Source organism: Ictidomys tridecemlineatus, chromosome 12 (genome assembly GCF_052094955.1).
Source record: "Ictidomys tridecemlineatus isolate mIctTri1 chromosome 12, mIctTri1.hap1, whole genome shotgun sequence".
NCBI lineage: Eukaryota > Metazoa > Chordata > Mammalia > Rodentia > Sciuridae > Ictidomys > Ictidomys tridecemlineatus.
Genome location: NC_135488.1, coordinates 78328417 through 78348971, shown reverse-complemented (window position 1 = coordinate 78348971; position 20555 = coordinate 78328417). Strand labels below are relative to the sequence as shown.

Genomic DNA, 20555 nt, shown 5'->3' with positions numbered 1-20555 from the left:
CCTTGCATGCAGAAGGCCCTGGGTTCAATCCCCAGCACCACACACAAAAAAAAAAAAAAATTAAAAAATTAAGGCAAATTATAAAGAAGCTGGATGCTAGGTAGAGAAAAGTTCTAAGGAAAATCACTAAAAGTTCTTAGATTATTTGTAAAGTTAGGTCTAGTAATCAGGTGAAGAGAAAAAAGAACTATTGTTCTCTTCTAAAACTGAAAATAAAACTGTAAGGATTAAGTAAGCCAGGAAATTTCCCCACTTCTGGGAAAAGACAGGGCTACTCCAAAGTATGTTTATAACATTGTATTTCTCTTTGCGATTTTTCCTTATGTAAACTAGACCTAAGATAACATTAAAGGAGAACTTACATTCTCAGAAAGGGTTACCTTTGAAGTAGGCTAGGAGGAGTCATTAATGGCAAACAGAAGTCTCAAAATTAAGGGTAAATTCCTAAAGGAATTTTGGTATCAACTATAAAGCTCAGCATATAACTGCATCTAAGAGTAATGCTTAAAAAAAAGAAGTGAGAAGGCTAGAGATGTAGTTCAGTGGTAGAGTGATTGCCTAGCATGAACCCATTGAACATTGGGTTCAATCTTCAGCACAGGAAAAGGGGTGGGGAAGAAGCATAGTGAAAAATATAAAATTCTAAAACCTAATTATCTTGCTAAAATAAAGGGTCTACTTAATAGCTCTTAAATTGAATAAATGTGTCCATTTGTTTAAATGGGTTTGAAAATTTTTACTCTTTTCCTCAAAGCACAAATAAGCTTACAAATACCTTTAAAGACACAATGAAATACCATGCCACCTAGTGGTACAATAAGCAAATTGTAGACTCTGTTTTCCTAGTATGTAAACAAAGTAATGACCATTTTTATTCTTTAAATTAAATAATACCAACAACAGCTATAAAAAGTATTATGGTAGAATTATGACTCTAAAGATTGTAGACATGTTTAAAAAAAACTTTTAGGTGTCTATATATAATAGGCAGCCATAGTCTTATAGAACTAGGTTACCAGTTTCTAAGTGTCCTATAATTCCTGATTTCCTCTTCCCAAAAAACACCGATAAATTCACAGGAACTCTTAAGAAAGATGAGATAAAAAGAATTCCAACCAAAGGGTTCAAGATAGGAAGGTCTACTCAGCATATACGAATGAAAGACTCCACTGTGAGGGGTCACAAGCTCAAATACTTTCTGAGGTTATGGAGACAATGTAGGTGAATGAGGGCATCAGAATCCTAGCTGAAGATAAAACTAAAAAGGGTAAAAGGATGGTCATAATCAGAGAAATCAGAGGGGAGACACTACACCCTAAGAAAGCCTCAGAATGTACCCCATCTCTAACCATTCTGCCTCATGGAAGGAAAGTAAGATCAAGAGGAGCTAAAGAGGGGCTGGGGATGTGGCTCAAGCGGTAGCGCGCTCGCCTGGCATGCGTGCGGCCCGGGTTCGATCCTCAGCACCACATACCAACAAAGATGTTGTGTCTGCCGAAAACTAAAAATAAATAAATAAATATTTAAAAAAAAAAAAAAAGAGGAGCTAAAGATAACATGGGGACAGATTAGGAACAGACCTAGTCACCAAGCAGATTGGATAGGGAGGGAAATACCAAGGATTTTGCCTGGAGGTAAAAGGTCTGGCCCAGATTTATTCCTTATTAACTTTTAATTAGGAGATCATTTTTATTCTCTGTTTTTAACACTTACTTTGCATGGCCCATTTGTGCAGCTGCATGAATAGGTAACTGCCAGTTGTCCTCATTACAGTAAAGATCAGGATTTGCCCCACTGGATAGCAAAAGTTCCACACATTTTGTGTGACCCTCTTGAGCAGCAATGAACAAGGGATTAGCTTTGTCCAACGCTTGACAATTTACATTTGCTCCTAACACAAAATAAAACATTTAACAGAAAATCTTCATTAATGTTAAAAAAACTTATAAAATTCAAAGCAACAGCCATAAAAGAGTTTGACAGTACATTTTTTCTCTCTCCATGGATATTGTTGAATAAACACATATTGCTAACTTGCTAGGAATCATTTATATTGTTTTTGCTCTTATGTCAGCAAGAAAACAATCATATTTTAGAATTCATTTTTAACTAAAACACAACTCCTGGTCAATGAAATATGCATTTCATTTCAATCCCTCCTCCAACAAGCACTCTGGGTTCAAAATGTAAACATATAAAAGTAAAATGCAAACCATCAAATATGGGTAACATTTCTGAGACTTATTGAGAAAGATGAGAAAAGGCCAAGTTTTGAGACATTATAGATGCCATTAATTGATTTAGGCTAAGATCCATGAAAAAAAATTACCAATAGATAAAACATACATGGAATCTATGACTTAAAACTAGTATTAATATTAACTATGCTCTTTATTACACCTCTTCCTTCAAGATTATTGCATGACAAAGCTGACAATAAAAAGGTATTTTTAAATAGATTTCTAAGCTTACTTTATAATAATAAAACTAATCAAGTTGTTTCAATACCAGTGTATAAAGATTTTAAAAAGTTGAGAATGACTTTAATTTTTGTGAAAGTTTTGAAAATAGACCCCAAACTTTTCTCATTGGCAAACAATGTATTAAATATGTTAAGTATTGTGTTACCACATGTTCATGAGATTATTTTAAATTTTATGGAATATAACTCAATAGAAAAATCATAATAGATGGGGAAATTCAAACTCTCTTTTATTTAAAAGGATATTTATAAATGCACCTTGAATAAACCAAAGCCCTGAGATAGATAAAAACTACGCAAAATACAAATGGTAAGTTAAAAAAAACTATGGAATCTTCAGGAATTCCAAACATGCTAGACAACTAGAATCTTCTTACTTAGAAGAAGTGGGTGCAATACCTGCTGTCAGCTTCAGAAAGAAGTGAAAACCATTACTAAGAAAAGATTAAATCAATTGAAGGTATTCCCTCTAAAAACTGAAACAAGACAGGGATATCCTCTTTCACCACTTCTATTTAACACAGTTCTTGAAACACTGGCCAGAGCAATTAGATAGACTAAAGAAATTAAAGAGATACACATAAGAAGAACTCAAATTGGCACTATTTGCTGATGATATGATTCTACACCTGAAAGACCCTAAAAGTTCCACCAGAAAACTTCTAGAACTAGTAAATGAATTCAGCAAAGTAGCAGGAAATAAAATCAACACATTTATAAATCAAAGGCATTTCTGTGTGTCAGTGAGAAATCCTCAGAAAGGGAAACAAGGAAAACTACCCCATTTTCAATAGCCACACACACACACACACAAAAAAAAAAACCTTGGGAATCAACGAAAGAGGTGAAAGATCTATATAATGAAAATTACAGAAAGAAATCAAAGAAGACCTGAGAAGATAGAAAGATCTACCTTGCTCTTGGACAGGCAGAATAATCTTATCAAAATGACCATACTTCCAAAAGCACTATACAGATTTAATGCAACTCTGATCAAAATTACAATGACATTCCTCATAGAAATAGAAAAAGTAATCATAAAACTCATCTGGAAAAATAAGAGACCCAGTATCCTTAGCAGGAAGAGTGAAGCAGGCAGCATCACTATACCAGACCTTAAACGATACTACAGAGCAATAGTAACAAAAACAGCATGGCATTGGCACCAAAACACATTGGTAGACCAATGATACAGAATAGAGGACACAGAGACTAACCCACAAAACTACAATTATCTTATATTAGACAAAGGTACCAAAAACATGCATTGCAGAAAAGATAGCCTCTTCAACAAATGGTGCTGGGAAAACTGGAAATCCATATACAACAAAATGAAATTAAACCCCTATCTCTCACCATGCACAAAACTCAACTCAAAATGGATCAAGGACTTAGAAATACAACCAGAGACTCTGCATCTAATAGAAGAAAAAGTAGGCCCTAATCTCCATCATGTGGGATTATACCCCAACTTCCTTAATAAAACTCCTGTGGCGCAAGAATTAAAATCAAGAATCAATAAATGGGATGAACTCAAACTAAAAAGTTTCTTTGCAGCAAAAGAGACAATCTATGAGGTGAATAGAGATCCTACATCTTGGGAGCAAATCTTTACCCCTCACACATCAGATAGAGCACTAATCACTAGGGTATATAAAGAACTCAAAAAGCTAAACATCAAAAAACAAATAACCCAATCAATAAATGGGCCAAGGGCCTAAAGAGACACTTCTCAAAAGATGATGTACAATCAGTCAACAAATACATGAAAAAATGTTCATCATCACTAGAAATTAGAGAAATGCAAATCAAAACTATTCAAAGATTTCATCTCACTGCAGTCAGAATGGCAGCTATTATGAAGACAAACACAATAAATGTTGGTGAGGATGTGGAGAAAAGGGTACACTCATACACTGCTGGTGGGGCTGAAAACTGGTGCAGCCAATATGGAAAGCAGGACTTAAAAACAGCATACTACAGGGACACAGCCACATCAATGTTTATAGCAGCACAATTCACAATAGCTAAACTATGGAACCAACCGAGATGCCCTTCAATGGATGAATGGATAAAAAAAAATGTGGCATATATACACAATATTACTTAGCAATAAAATAGAATAAAATCATGGCATTTGAAGGTAAATGGATGGAGTTAGAGAACATAATGGTAAGTGAAGTTAGCCATTCCCAAAAAACCAAATGCTCAATGTTTTCTTTGATATAAGGAGGCTGATTCATAGTGGGATAGGGAGCAGGAGCATGGGAGGAATAGACGAACTCTAAGTAGGGCAGAGGGGTTAGAGAGGAAGAGAGGGGGTATGGGGTTAAATGATGGTGAAATGTGATGATCATTATTATCCAAAGTATAGTTATGAAGATATGAATTGTTGTGAATATACTTTTATACAACCAGAGATATGAGAAATTGTGCTCTATGTGTATAAGAAGAAATGTAATGCATTCTGCTGTCTTATATAAATAAATAAAATAAAATAAAAAGAAAAGACTAAATCAGAAAAGAGCCCTGCTTAACTTTTTTTTAAAAAATCAATGTTCCATTTTGAAAGAGAATTTCAAAGTATTAGAAAATGTAAGGAACCCATTTCTATAAGACTATAGGTGGAAACGTTGGAAGAAAAAAACAGATATTTCACTAAAAGGAAAGTCACTTTAAGGAACTGGAAACACACAATTACATTATAAACATTGCTAAATACCTTTTCAACTTGCAACTCATAATAATTCAGGAGGAGAAAAGAAGAAGAAGGAAAAGGGACAAAAAAAATAGGTGACAAGGCTGACTTGGCATGAAGGGAGAACCTCTGAGGTGCAGTTTAACTTATTTTATTCAAAATATTAGTTGAACATTAATAATTGAAACCTGTGGGACTGGAAGCATTAATAGAATTAGGATAGTCCTCAGGAGTATTAAAGAGTAAAGGAAGGAATGTCAGAAGTCAGAAGATCTGAATCCTATGCTAGCTGAAGATGCCTGGGATAAAACTAAGGAGGGGGAAGGGATGGTCATAATCAGATAAATCAGAAGGGAAACTCAACACCCTAAGAAAGTCCCCAAAGCCATCCTCTCCAACCACTGTCTGCCTCATGGTAGGAAAAGTTTCTACCCTGATTCTTATTCTGTCAGAAAATAAGTTTCTAGATTTTTGGCAAGGCACTTAACACTTGGAACCTGAGATTCTTAACCTAAAAAAAATAAAAATAAAAATATTTAAAGAAATTATTTTGGAGCTGTGTATGGTGGCGCAAGGCTCAGGAGGCTGAGGCAAGAGGATCACAAGTTCAAAGCCAGCCTCAGCAAAAGCAAGGTCCTAACCAACTCAGTGAGACTCTGTCTCTAAATAAAATGCAAAATAGGGCTGGGGATATGGCTCAGTGGTCAAGTGCCCATGAGTTCAATCCCCAGTATCCACGCCAGAAAAAAGAAAGGAAGAAATTATTTTAGAATTTCCTTTCAACTCTAATATTTATAAGTTCATTATTTATAACAGACATTTAAACTAGCAGTTAATTTGCTTTTTTCCCCTCCATATTTCAAACTAAATATTTGAAGGTTTGTTAAGAAAATCAGTTTCCTGGTGTCTAAATAGATTTTTTGTCTGTTTGAAGGTAGGGTGGTTTTTTGTTTGTTTTTTTGGTGGGGGGGATTTAATCCAGGGGTGCTTTACCACTCAGCTATATCCCCCATCCTTTTTATTTTGAGCCAGGGTCTCACTGAATTGCTGGCATCAGCCTCAAACTTGCAGTCCTGTCTCAGTCTTCCAAGACTCTGAGATTACAGTTGCATACTACCATGACCAGCTTGAGGGTAACTTTTAAAAGCCCAGATACTGAAATAAATTGCCTGAAAAAAAATCTGGTGATACTTCTCCTCCCCACAACTATCCATGCTTCATCAGATTAGAATTTTGAGAGTACACAGTCAAGATTTTAAAAGCCCCAAATAATAAATACTTCTAGTCACAAAAATGTCATACAAATTAAGAATGCCCTCTTAGCATCATCCTCTCTGGCAATGCTAAATGTGTAATGGTTATCACAGAGAAAACCTTAGCAGACTTGTGTTGCTATTAACATAATAAAGTATAAGCATGCTTTGAAATAAACCCATTCAAATAAATACACAATTATTAAAACATAAATATAAAGGCTTAATATATAAAATAACCATATAATAAATTAATTAGGCCTAAACTAGTCTTATACCTTAGGAAGCTGGAAGTGCTCTGGTCCCTAAATGAAAGGGCAGCTCCATCATTCAAACTGCCAATAAACCTGCTTTAGTGACAGATCTTACACGAATGTTCTTACACAGAAAAATTAGTAGCTATGCATTGCACTGCTAGTAATAGACAGTCAATAATCAGGCTTATAAAGCAACTTGTATATATATATATATATATATATATATATATGCTTATTTACCATGTACATAAAACCATTAATTTCATATCCTTATTTATATATGGGTCAAGAATTATTTTTCCTAAGAAGATATAAAGTTAAAATTTATGATCAACAGTGCAAAGGCTAATGAATTAATCTTACCCGATGAAATAAGTATGTTCAAGCTTTCTAGCTTGCCATACTGTGCAGCCACAAATAAAGGTGTGATTCCAAAGTCATCCTGGCATTCCTTGTTTGCTCCTTTTTTAAGAAGCAATTTTATGATCTCAGCATTTTCCTAAAGCACAGATTCATATTTTAAATAAAAAGAAAAAAGTGGAAGGTATCTTTTTTTCTTATTGTATTTTTTTTTCTGTTTTTCTTTTTAATCCTCTCAGTAAAGGAAAACTTGAAGAAGAAAAAAATCAACAAAACAATTTATGGTTGCATTGGTTGGGAAGGAAATGATCAAACAATGAAATTATACCATACTTTTAGCTAGCCCAATAAATGTAAACAGATTAAATATTGATCTCTAAGGATTATAATCCTTATGAAATTTTGCAAAATTAGTTTACTAACCCAGCACTAAGGAGATAATACAGGTTCTAAACACACCATTATAAAGAAGCTATTGCTCTTTATCAATTTACATTCCATATATTCTGATGTTTGTTAACTATGCTATCAACATTTGAAAAATTTAAATAATCCTTATAGCCCAAAGTTGCTACAGCTACCATAGCAGTTGGCTTATTCAGAATGATCATTAGCATTTAGACTGCCTTTTCTGTGCTGCACTAACCATCATAAATCACAGGCAAGTAGAAAGCAAAAACTGTACAGCACTGTCATTTTGAAAGGGTAAAACACACAATTTACATGGAAATGAAATAATAAATTCAGAGATTACCTGGAAAGAAGCCTGGTGCAAGGAGTTCCATCCACACATAGAATGGGATCCATTAACATTTGCTCCATGTCGAAGTAACAGTCTTAACACATCTATCTGTCCATTTTCAACAGCTGCGATACACAGGAGTCAAAAAAATTTTTGTCAGCAAAAAGGTTGTTTATAGGACTAGACACTTTGGTAATGTTCTCATCACTTATTCACCTCAGAACTCACAATGCTGTGACCATTCCTAAATAGTTATCACAAAATCATGTCTTAACCCAAACTCATTTACATACACCTAATCCTTTCTGTGCACATACAAAATTATTTTCAATAGTGTGCTAAAAGACACAGAGGAAATGGAGACAAAAAGCAAACATTCTCTCTGAAAATAAAGACAATATGGTTCAGAAGAAATAGTACCAGTCTGGAGAAATAGTCTCAAAAAGGTCGAAAGGTTTGCTATCATTACCATTTGATCAAAAATTACAAGAATCACTGACAAAGTGAAAGATAAATTCTCAATTTTGGACATTTTTTCACCACCATGAACAACCAATGATATGCTTATGCGCTGGAGTTGTGGCTCAGCGGTAGAGTGCTTGCCTAGCATGTGCGAGGTCCTGGGTTCAATCCTCAGCAACACATAAAAATAAATAAATAAAATAAAGGTATTATGTCCAACTACAACTAAAAAATAAATATTAAAAAAGATATTCTTATATCCACCAATAAAAATCTTCTCATATATTTGAATTAAAGGGGGACTCCAGATAAACCAAAAACTGTCATTAGAGAAATATGTTATTTAACTAATAACTAAAACTGATTACTCCCAATTGCTGGTATAATAGAAGCTCCGAAGAAATAATTTATATGCCTACAGATAACCCCCAAAAAGAGTACACACAAATATTGAACTTCCATTTACATATGTAACTTAACATTAAAACAAGGTATGTTTAAGTCTAATATCAAGTACATATAACAGTTTATAAATACTACTTAGTAAGAATAAACAATCTACTTGGGGGAACATGTTATCAAGTTGGTACAACAAGCAAGTAGGGCTAAACCTTCCACAACGTATCTACCAGAAAATCTTGCTAAGAAGAACACAATAATTCTGGAAGAGTTTAAGCATGGAGTTAATGAAAAACAGAATGCCAGAATATAATTATATACAGTAGTTCTCCTTATCCAATTTCACTTTCTACACTTTTCAGTCACTCACAGTAAATGGTAGCCCAAAATTTTAAATGGAAAAATTCCTGAAATAAACAGTGTATAAATTTAAAATTGCTTACTGTTCTGAATGGTATCATGAAAACTCAGGCTGTTAATTTTCTCCTTCCCATGACATGAATCATCTAGCATATCCACACTGTAAACAGGACCTGTCCATTAGTCATTAAGTAATCTTAGCCATTTCATTTCAGGGAAGGGGGTAGAAAACATAGAGCTTCAGGCATCTACTGGGCATCTTGGAATGTATTCCCTGCATATGAGGGGATACTTAGGGGTTACTAATGTAGTGCTACATAAAGTAAGTATACACATACACAAACACACATACTCATAAATCATTGGCAAATAAGATAAAATTTAATAGCCCCACACCTATTAAATTCTTTTATTAAATTTTAAGTTTGGAGAAATAGTAATATCTACAATAGAGTTGAGATATGTATAAGAAGACCTAACTTCATGTGCGTGGCTATATATTTTATTTTAAACAATTATTCTATATCTCCTTCTAGAGTAGAGGATGGAAATGGGAATATAGGAATCAACAATTCTCAGGCATAAAAGAGAAAGGCATTAGCTACTTGGATGACAATTACACTTGAAAAATGTTAAGACAGATGAAACAATGGGGGAAATAAAATACTTAAAATGTAAAGCAAGAAGTATACTCATTATTACTGAAGATAAGTAACATGCCATTGATATTCTATTAGTTTTTTACTGGCAGTGAGATTGGTTTTGTTTGTTTGTGATACTGGGGATTTGTTTGTTTGGGATACCAGGGGTGCTCTACTACCAAGCTACATCCCCAACCCTGAGCCCCTTTTATATTGTTGTTTTGTTTTTGAGACAGGGTCTTGCTAAACTACAGTTTGTGATCCTCCTGCCTCAGCCTCCTGAGTCACTGGGATTATAGGGTTTTTGTCATGGTACCTGGCAATATTCTATTAGTTTTAGATATTGAATTTATACTTATAGCTTGGATCTGGAATGTACATCTCCCTATGTTGAAAGTGTGGTCCCCAAGGAGGCAATGTACAGAGATGAGACTTTTGAAAAGTGGTTGGATCGTGAAGGCTCTGACCTTATGATCTAATGTATTAATCCACTGAAGATGACATGGAACACTGACAAATAGATCCTAGGGGGAAGAAGTAGATCACTGGGGTTGTGCCCTGGAAAAGTTTATCTTCTTCAGCCCTTCCCCCACCCCATCTCAATCTCTCTCTCTTCTGGGTCCCAAAGCAGCTTTCCTCTGGCATATCCTTCCACCATAATGTTCTGCCTTGCTTCAGGCCAAAAGCAATGGAGCTGGTGGCTGTGGACTGAAAGCTCTGAAACTGTGAGCCAAAGTAAGTCATTCTTCCTCTAAATTGTTCTTGTCAGGTATTCGGTTATAGCAATGAAAAACTGACTAATGCAAACCAAAGCTTATTTCTTCATAAGAACTCTAGGAAGTCTTTTAATCAAAAATTCCCTCATTCTGGGCAGGTTCAGAAATGTATCCAATAAGTTTAACATCATTTACTTTATTTCTAAGTTAATATTTAAGCATTTTATCAAGGAAAAAACAACAAGTTTTTCAAGCTAAGTTATTTTTCTATATTCAATCTAAAGTCAATCTAATTTGGGGTGGATGTCATGACAGAAAAGGAAGAAAATCTGTTTCAAATCCAAGTCATTTATCATTAGCAGTGATGGCTTGCAAAAAATCAGTCTATAGTTAGCCAGATCCTGAGTTGAAAATTATCAGGTTGTTGTTGATATGAAGGAGGATGGAGATAAATTTGTTTTCTATGAGTTACACTGACCTTATAAAAAAGAAAATAACTTTACTATGATTATTAAATACAGTATAGAAGTCAGACAGAAAAACTGTTCTCATTTTTAATATCATAAATTAAAATTGCTGATCTCTACATCTCTACTGAAAACCCTTCCTAATAACAAGAGTGAAACCTGTACATAAGCAAATAAATAACATTTTCACAGCTCTTGCTAATTATTTCAAAATAAAATAAATTTAATGATTAATAACTGTGAAATAGTAGTTTATGAAAGTATATTTATAGCTTACATTTACTACCAAAATCTCTGCTTTGGAAGAAATGTAATAATACTGTCTTTATCCAATTGAAGAAGGGATCTAACACTGTGAACAGTACACTTCCAAAAAGGAAGTCATTATTTTCTACAGATTTTCTCAATCCTTCTGAGAAAAGCAAGTATACTACTGTGGTTAGAAACTGTCCCACATCTAAAATAAGACTATGCAAATCTTTTCCAAAAACATAGAGTCAACCATCAAGCAACTATAACACCGAGTATTTTTGTATTCTATGGGGACAGTGGGGATATAGGTAAAGAAGGAACCATAGAAAAGGATATCAAAGCATTAAGAGTACTTCTGCCAGGCTGGGGCTGGGGCTCAGGGGTAGCGCACTTTCCTGGTATGTGTGAGGCACTGGGTTCGATTCTCAGCACCACATATAAATAAATAAATAAATAAAGGGCTATCAACAACTTAAAAATATATTTAAAAAAAAGAATACTTCTGCCTACCAAGATATAGAGAGAAATGATAAATGTATAAGTAATGACGGCAAATTATCCCTACCTGACTGAATCAGTGATGTTAACTTGGTGGAAATGGCCTACACAAGGATATTTTATGTTATATTGCCTCCTCACTAATTTCTCGTATCACCCATTCTCTGGTGGGTTCTACTATTTAACCTGTAAACTGGTTTAGTCTTAAAAATAAAACAAACAATTTGTCATGACCCCTGCTATCAATATGCTATTTTCTTTTACTTTTTTTGCCACTAAACTTCACCCAAAGACCACTCTCCTTAAGTCTACATTCACTGATTCCATTTTTCCAATCAGCTGTTCAACAAATACTGTCTACAACATACCAAGCAATGTTCGAGGTATTAAAAATACAGAAGCAAATGAGAGATCAAAATTCCTGCCTTCATGGACCTTACAAAGTCTCTATCCATAAGTAGCATGCAAACTTCACTCCCATAATTCATTTGTAATTATTCCCTTGATAATAATCATTAGTGACACCCAGGTCATCAAATTCAATGGCCTTTTCTCAAGTTGTAACTTCCTACTCAGTTTCTACTGCCTGTGACATTAAATTCTTCATATCTCTTTGATATTTGAATATTATCAAATATAATTGATTTATACATGATATGAAAATGATCATATCATTTTCATATGAAGAATATTATATAATATTTTGAGGAAGAAAGAGGAAAGATGAGAAAAAGGAAGAGGAAGAAATTATTTTATGGGCACAAATGCCTAGGACAAATCATTTCAAAACCAGGGAACTGTATGTCCCCATTGTTATCACATCAGCAGTAACATAATCATCGTTATGTCCCAATTCAAATCTTAAAGTAACATGTACAAAAATAAGCATTAGTAACTGGGCACAAGATGGCATCTGGAGAACAACGGAAAATTGACTCAACTCTTGTAAACTGCATTTTTCTGAAACACCACTATCAAACCTGGCAGATACTTAAAAGATCAATGGTCTTTCATCCTTTAAACACTGTTTCAGAATCAATATGAACAGGTAACAAATATTACATGAGGCAAAATTGATAAAGCACTATATTTAAAAAGATCTTAAAAACTTATCAAATAATTAAACTACATGAACCTTATTTGGATCAAGATTTCAACAAACTGAAATACACACACACACACACACACACAAATATATAACAATAAAGGAAATTTCAATACTAACTGGATATCTGATATTAATGAATTATTATTTTAGATATGATAATTTAGTTATAATAAAGTATCTTTATCCTGTGGAGATAGGTATGCAAGTATTTTTATATGATGAATGGGATTTTCCTTAAAAAATATGAGTGAGGGTAATAAATAAGACTGTAAAGGAAACAATACTAATACTGAATTGACAACTACTAAAGTTGGATGTTAGGTACATGGCAATTTACTATATTTTTCCTCTATGCTTTTATATATGTTTAAAATTGTCCATGAATTTTGTTGGGGGTTGGAGGGGTACTGGTAATTGAATCCAAGAGCTTTACCACTGAGCTATGTCTCCAATTCTTTTAATTTTTTTATTTTGAGACAGTGGGTCTCACTAACGTGCTTAGGGCCTTAAGTTGCTGAAGCTGGCCTTGAACTTGTGATCCTCCTGCCTCAGTCTCCCAAGTGGCTGGGGTTACAGACATGTGCCACCACACCAGCTGTCTGTGAATTTTTAAAGGAGACTTTCATAAATTATAAAGGTAATTTCAATATGGGAATTCGCAAAACATGTATCTGAAATATTTCTTCTGTCAATGCTGGGAATTAATCCCAGGGCCTCACACATGCTAGGTAAGCACTCTACCACTGAGCTACAGCCCCAGCAAATATCTGAAATATTTCCAATGTGCATACAGTCTAAACTAAATTTTCAAAAACATATCAAAAACAAATCTAATTGAACTATGTTCTACTTACTTGGTAATATTAAAGTCACATTTTATATATATTAATTGAAACCTACTTTAAAACTTAAAACAGGGAGAGGGAGATAAGTCAAAAAATAAATGAATTTATAACAGAATAATAACAGTAACTGGGACAAAGCTACCTTCATAACACTCTGTTGCTCTTGTGCTCTGTACTATAGCTTGCCTTGTATAATAACTAATTCTAGTTATTAAAATATTTCCAATTAAATAGTAAGCCCTTGGCATCAGGAACTAATATTAATAGTGCAAAGGTCTGATAATCACCTAATCAACGTAGGACAACATAATGAAATTCAGCTACAACTTCTACTATTCCACTGATAAGCAAAACTGATTGGCTAAGCAGTTGAATTACTATTGAATTGAACTTCCTCACCTTTCCAACTGGACAGAATCAGTCTAACATTTAGAATATAACTAAATTGGAATTTAACTTAAAATATCTATTTCTAAGATATATGCCTGAAATTGGAAACAAGAAGCCATGTCATCAGTTGCAACCACTATGTCTTGTGATAAATGTTCAATTAGAGAAAGGAAATGTGTAAATCTAGAACTTAGAAATGTAGCATGGGTTCCTAGAAAGGAAAAAAAAAAGGAAGAATCATAATATCTGGTATTTCACCAGTATCCAGAGTCCACAAATAAGGAATAGGAACAAAATATGCTGCATTTTGGGGGGGTAGAGCTCAAAATGTCCCAGATACAAAAAGAAGTGGGAAAAATTATCCTGTCTTCAATTCAGACAAGTATTGACTGTAAGACTTTATCCAGCTGAGACAGCAGAAGAGAAAAACCACAAGCTCCGAGGGTAGAAACACTGCGCCTCCAACCACACATCATAGTACTGAAGGAAGCTTTCAGTACAAAAGTTTAAGAAAGGAAGAATGACATGAGACTATCATTTCCTACAATAATTTCTTGGGAAACATTTTATATTTTTAAAGAAAAAAATGTTTTACATTTCCTAAATTAGAGGGGAAAAGAAGAAAATAAAGAGTAATCTAAGTAGACATATACATCTTAACAATTATTTGAAAATGAGAAATGGACGAACCAGAAGTACCCATTGTCTCACCCAAGACTTTCAACCAAAGATAAAACTCATTTGTGGTATGTAACACATTAGATTCAGTCACAAGCCCTATATGAAGACTTCATGAAGAAATGGACTCAAGATTCCATCTGGGAAAATAAGGGCTGATATACACATACGTGTTTAAGTACTAAATTATTATTAGTAAATAATAATCTTATTCAATATAGCATTTGTTAAAGAGTAAATTTTTAAAAATCAGATATTTTGGGGCTGGGGTTGCAGCTCAGGTAGAGCGCTCGCCGAGCATCTGCAAGGCCCTGGGTTCGATCCTCAGTACCACATTAAAAAAATAAATAAATAAATAAAAGGTATTATGTCAATTACAACTAAAAAATACTTATAAAAAATCAGATATTTGATGGCTGCCAGCGAAGAGGCAGCACATACAATGCCTCCGTGGTAAGGGGATCAGAGAGACTCATTAATACACCCACATGCGTCCTGCTGGGAAACTTCAAGCAAATTTCCTCTGAAAGGAGACCTTCCTGGAACTAGTAAGTTTAATAGGAGGTGTCAGATTGTCACAAAATACTGAATCTCGGCAACCCAGAGCAGGGGCACAGTCCCACCGGGGGCCACCGAATGGCCGCTGCCTACACATTGCAGTGAGCATAGGAGCGGACACTAACCGCCTGGACCCCCGCGGGCGGGCTCTGTGAACCCAAGCCGACCGCTGCCCACACGCTGCAGCATTCGTGGGAACGGTCGTTGCCTGCCTGGGTCCCCGAGAGCTGGCTCTGTGAATCCCAGCCTGCGCAGGCCACACACTGCATTGTTCTTGGGAACCATTGCTGCCTGCCTGGATCCCCGCAGGCGGGCCCTGTGAACCCAAGCCGACCGCCGCCCACACGCTGCAGCGAGTTTAGGAGCAGGAGCGACCTGCCCGGGTCCTGCGAGCTGGCTCTGTGAATTGCAGCTGGCGCAGGCCACACGATGCATTGTTCTTGGGAATCATTGCTGCCTGCCTGGACCCCGGCGGGCGGGCCCTGTGAACCCAAGCCGACCGCCGCCCACACGCTGCAGCGAGTTTAGGAGCAGGAGCGGCCTGCCTGGGTCCCCGCAGCCCGGCTTTGTGAACTGCCCACACGTAACATCGAACTTGGGAGCAGTTGCTGGCTGTCTGCCTGTCCCCCCCCCCCTCCCCCGGGCTGGCTTGGTGAACCTCAACCAGCCGCTGCTCACACGGCGCAGTGAACTTGGGAGCCGGCGCTGCCTGCTTGGCTGCTTGGGCCCCCACAGACCAGCTCTGTGAACCGCCGCTGGCTACCGCCAAGCGGCCGCTGCCTACACCCTTGCAGTGAGTGGGGGAGCAGGCGCTGCCTGCCCGGCCCCGAGGGCCCGACTCTGTGAACCTCCTCTGGCGGTTTGGAGCTGCAGACGACCACCCTCCACCTGCCAACCCAGTGCTGCAAACGACCCCTGACCAGGTCTGCAAAAGGCCCCGCCCACACAGCGATCAGCAGGAATGGAGACCCGCCCAATCCGGGAGGAAGTACCACTGCACAGTGATTGACTCCCGCCTACTGAGAGGAGAAACTTGGCCCGGTGGGCATAGCTCCACCCACTGGAAGAGCAGTTAATCGAACTCTAGGACTGCATTTATAAATTTTTTTTTTTTTACTGTCTTTTTAAATGTTTTTTAATCCATATTATTTTATTTTATTCTATTTTTTAAATCTCATTTTCCATTTCTACTATTATTATTTTTCTTTAAATCCCTTTTAATCTTCTATTTTTTTCTATCCTTCTTTTCTCCTGTCTTTACATCTCTTTTTAATTTTCTTATTCCCCCTTCCTTGAATTCTACCTGCTTACTCTTATTCTCTTTAGTGACTTCTACCCATCCCTTCTAATACCTTTCCTCCCAAGCTTCAAATATATTTATAGGAGTAAACAGAAACTCAGCAGTCAAACAGAACAAGAAACAATATGAACAGCATGAAAAAGCAAGGAAGAAAAGGAGTGCAAACAATGCAGGGCAGCCTAAATATTCAGGAGGATATAGAACCACCAGAAAAATGGTCATATAAAGAACTCATGGAACACCTGAGACAGATGGAACGGAACCTTAAAGAGGATAAAAGACAGCAAATTCAAGCAGCGAAAGAACACATTGAGAATGTATTACACAAACAGATAAAGGAAGAAGTTAAGCATCTTTATCAGGAGATGGAGACTATAAAAAAAGAACCAAACCATAATCTTAGAAATGAAGGAAACTATAAACCAAATTAAAAACTCAAATGAGAGTATCATTAATAGAGTGGAGCAAGTAGAAGCTAGAACATCAGATAATGAAGACAAAATATATCATCTGGAAAAGAGGCTAGCCATCTCAGATAGGCTGGTTAAAAATCATGAGAGAAGCATACAAGAGATATGTGATAATATAAAAAAACCAAATTTAAGAGTCATTGGAATAGAGGAAGGGATAGAGATTCAAACAAGGGGAATGAGTAATCTACTAGATGAAATAATCACAGAAAACTTTCCAGAATTAAAAAAGGAAACAGATATTCAAATTGTAGATGCATACAGGACACCGAACATACAAAATCACAGTAGACCAACGCCAAGACACATTGTTATGAAGATATCCAATATACAGAACAAAGAGAAAATATTAAAAGCTACAAGAGAAAAGAGAAAGATTACATTCAGGGGTAAACCAATAAGGTTAACAACGGACTTCTCAACTCAGACGCTGAAAGCGAGAAGATCCTGGAATAACGTATTTCAAACACTGAAAGACAATGGATGCCAACCAAGAATTCTGTACCCAGCAAAATTAAGCTTCAGATATGACAACGAAATAAAAATCTTTCACGATAAACAAAAACTAAAAGAATTTGCAGCCAGAAAACCAGCGTTGCAAAGCATCTTGAGCAAAACACTTCACGAGGAAGAAACGGAAAACAATAACCAAAGCCAACAGTGGGAAGTACCTCAGTAAAGACAGACGGAGGGGGGAAAACTAATCATGGTGAAACAAACGCAATTAAAAAAAAAAAACGAGATAAATAATCAAATATGGCTGGAAGTACAAACCATATATCAATAGTAACTCTAAACATTAATGGTTTAAACACTCCAATAAAGCGACATAGTCTGGTAACATGGATCAAAAAAACAAATCCAACAATATGCTGTCTCCAGGAGACTCACCTGACTGGAAAAGACATACACAGGCTGAAGGTGAAAGGTTGGGAAAAAATATACCACGCACACGCTCCTCGCAAGCAAGCAGGGGTGGCCATCCTCATATCGAATAAAATCGACTTCAAGACTAAGTTAATCCAAAGGGATAAGGAAGGACATTATATACTGTTAAAAGGAACCATTAAACAACAAGACATAACAATTATCAATATTTATGCACCAAATAATGGCGCTTCGAAGTTTATAAAACAAATTCTCCTCAAGTTCAAGAATCAAATAGACCACAACACAATAATTATGGGTGACTTCAACACACTTCTCTCACCATTGGACAGATCCTCCAAGCAAAAGTTGAATAAAGAAACTATAGACCTTAATACCACAATCAATAACCTAGACTTAACTGACATATATAGAATATACCAACCATCATCGAATGGATATACTTTTTTCTCAGCAGCACATGGATCCTTCTCAAAAATAGACCATATATTATGCCATAGGGCAACCCTCAATAAATATAAAGGGGTAGAGATTATACCATGCATTTTATCTGATCATAATGGATTGAAACTGGAAATTAATGATAAAAGAAGGAAGGGAAAATCCAATATCACATGGAAAATGAACAATATGTTACTGAATGATCAAAGGGTCACAGAAGACATAAAGGAGGAAATCAAAAAATTCTTAGAGATAAATGAAAATGCAGACACAACCTATAGGAATCTATGGGACACAATGAAAGCAGTTTTAAGAGGGAAATTCATCGCCTGGAGGTCATTCCTCAAAAAAAGGAAAAACCAACAAATAAATGAGCTCACACTTCATCTCAAAGCCCTAGAAAAGGAAGAGCAAAACAATAGCAAATGCAGCAGAAAGCAAGAAATAATTAAAATCAGAGCGGAAATCAATGAAATTGAAACAAAAGAAACTATCGAAAAAATTAACAAAACTAAAAGTTGGTTCTTTGAAAAAATAAACAAGATTGACAAACCTTTAGCCATGCTACGAAGAGAAGAAGAGAGAGAACTCAAATTACTAACATAAGGGATGAAAAAGGCAATATCACAACAGACGCCACAGAAATACAGAAGACAATTAGAAACTATTTTGAAAACCTATATTCCAATAAAATAGAAGATAGTGAAGACATCAATAAATTTCTTAAGACATATGATTTGCCCAGACTGAGTCAGGAGGACACACACGATTTGAACAGACCAATATCAATGGATGAAATTGAAGAAGTAATCAAAAGACTACCAACCAAGAAAAGCCCAGGACCGGATGGGTATACAGCGGAGTTTTACAAAACCTTTAAAGAAGAATTAATACCAATACTTTTCAAGTTATTCCAGGAAATAGAAAAAGAGGGAGTCCTTCCAAATTCATTCTATGAGGCCAACATCACATTGATTCCGAAACCAGACAAAGACACCTCAAAGAAAGAAAACTACAGACCAATATCTCTGATGAACCTAGATGCAAAAATCCTCAATAAAATTCTGGCGAATCGGATACAAAGACACATCAAAAAAATTGTGCACCATGATCAAGTAGGATTCATCCCTGGGATGCAGGGATGGTTCAATATACGGAAATCAATAAATGTAATTCACCATATCAATAGACTTAAAGATAAGAACCATATGATCATCTCGATAGACGCAGAAAAAGCATTCGACAAAGTACAGCATCCCTTTATGTTCAAAACATTAGAAAAACTAGGGATAACAGGAACTTACCTTGATATTGTAAAAGCTATTTACGCTAAGCCCCAGGCTAGCATCATTCTGAATGGAGAAAAATTGAAGGCATTCCCCTTAAAATCAGGAACAAGACAGGGATGCCCTCTATCACCACTTCTATTCAATATAGTTCTCGAAACACTGGCCAGAGCAATTAGACAAACGAAAGAAATTAAAGGCATAAAAATTGGAAAGGAAGAACTTAAATTATCACTATTTGCAGATGACATGATTCTATACCTAGAAGACCCAAAATGGTCTACAAAAAAACTACTAGAACTAATAAATGAATTCAGCAAAGTGGCAGGATATAAAATCAACACGCACAAATCAAAGGCATTTCTGTATATCAGCAACAAAACCTCTGAAATGGAAATAAGGAAAACCACTCCATTCACAATATCCTCAAAAAAAATAAAATACTTGGGAATCAACCTAACAAAAGAGGTGAAAGATTTATACAATGAAAACTACAGATCCCTAAAAAGAGAAGTAGAAGAAGATCTTAGAAGATGGAAAGATATACCCTGTTCATGGATAGGCAGAACTAACATCATCAAAATGGCGATATTACCAAAAGTCCTCTATAGGTTTAATGCAATGCCAATCAAAATTCCAATGGCATTGCTTGTAGAAATAGATAAAGCAATCATGAAATTCATATGGAAAAATAAAAGACCCAGAATAGCAAAAGCAATTCTAAGCAGGAAGTGTGAATCAGGTGGTATAGCAATACCAGATTTCAAACTATACTACAGAGCAATAGTAACAAAAACAGCATGGTACTGGTACCAAAACAGGCGGGTAGACCAATGGTATAGAATAGAGGATACAGAGACTAATCCACAAAGTTACAACTATCTTATATTCGATAAAGGGGCTAAAAGCATGCAATGGAGGAAGGATAGCATTTTCAACAAATGGTGTTGGGAAAACTGGAAATCCATATGCAACAAAATGAAACTGAATCCCCTCCTCTCACC

The 20555-nt window shown here is 35.8% G+C and overlaps 1 protein-coding gene across 5 annotated transcripts in view; it reads right to left on the bottom strand.

Moving 5' to 3' along the window:
- Asb3 (ankyrin repeat and SOCS box containing 3) overlaps positions 1 to 20555 on the bottom strand; it is a 120401-nt gene that overhangs the window by 46049 nt on the left and 53797 nt on the right. For all 5 annotated transcript variants that reach the window (XR_013428987.1, XM_013357201.4, XM_078029180.1 and 2 more), the window contains 3 exons: positions 7805 to 7917; positions 7054 to 7189; positions 1714 to 1891 (listed from right to left, as the gene is read on the bottom strand). Coding sequence is in view for 4 of the 5 variants with exons in the window: in XM_013357201.4 (XP_013212655.3) it covers positions 1714 to 1891; positions 7054 to 7189; positions 7805 to 7917 (427 nt within the window). In the remaining variant the exon portion in view is untranslated. The remainder of the gene's footprint in view (positions 1 to 1713; positions 1892 to 7053; positions 7190 to 7804; positions 7918 to 20555) is intronic.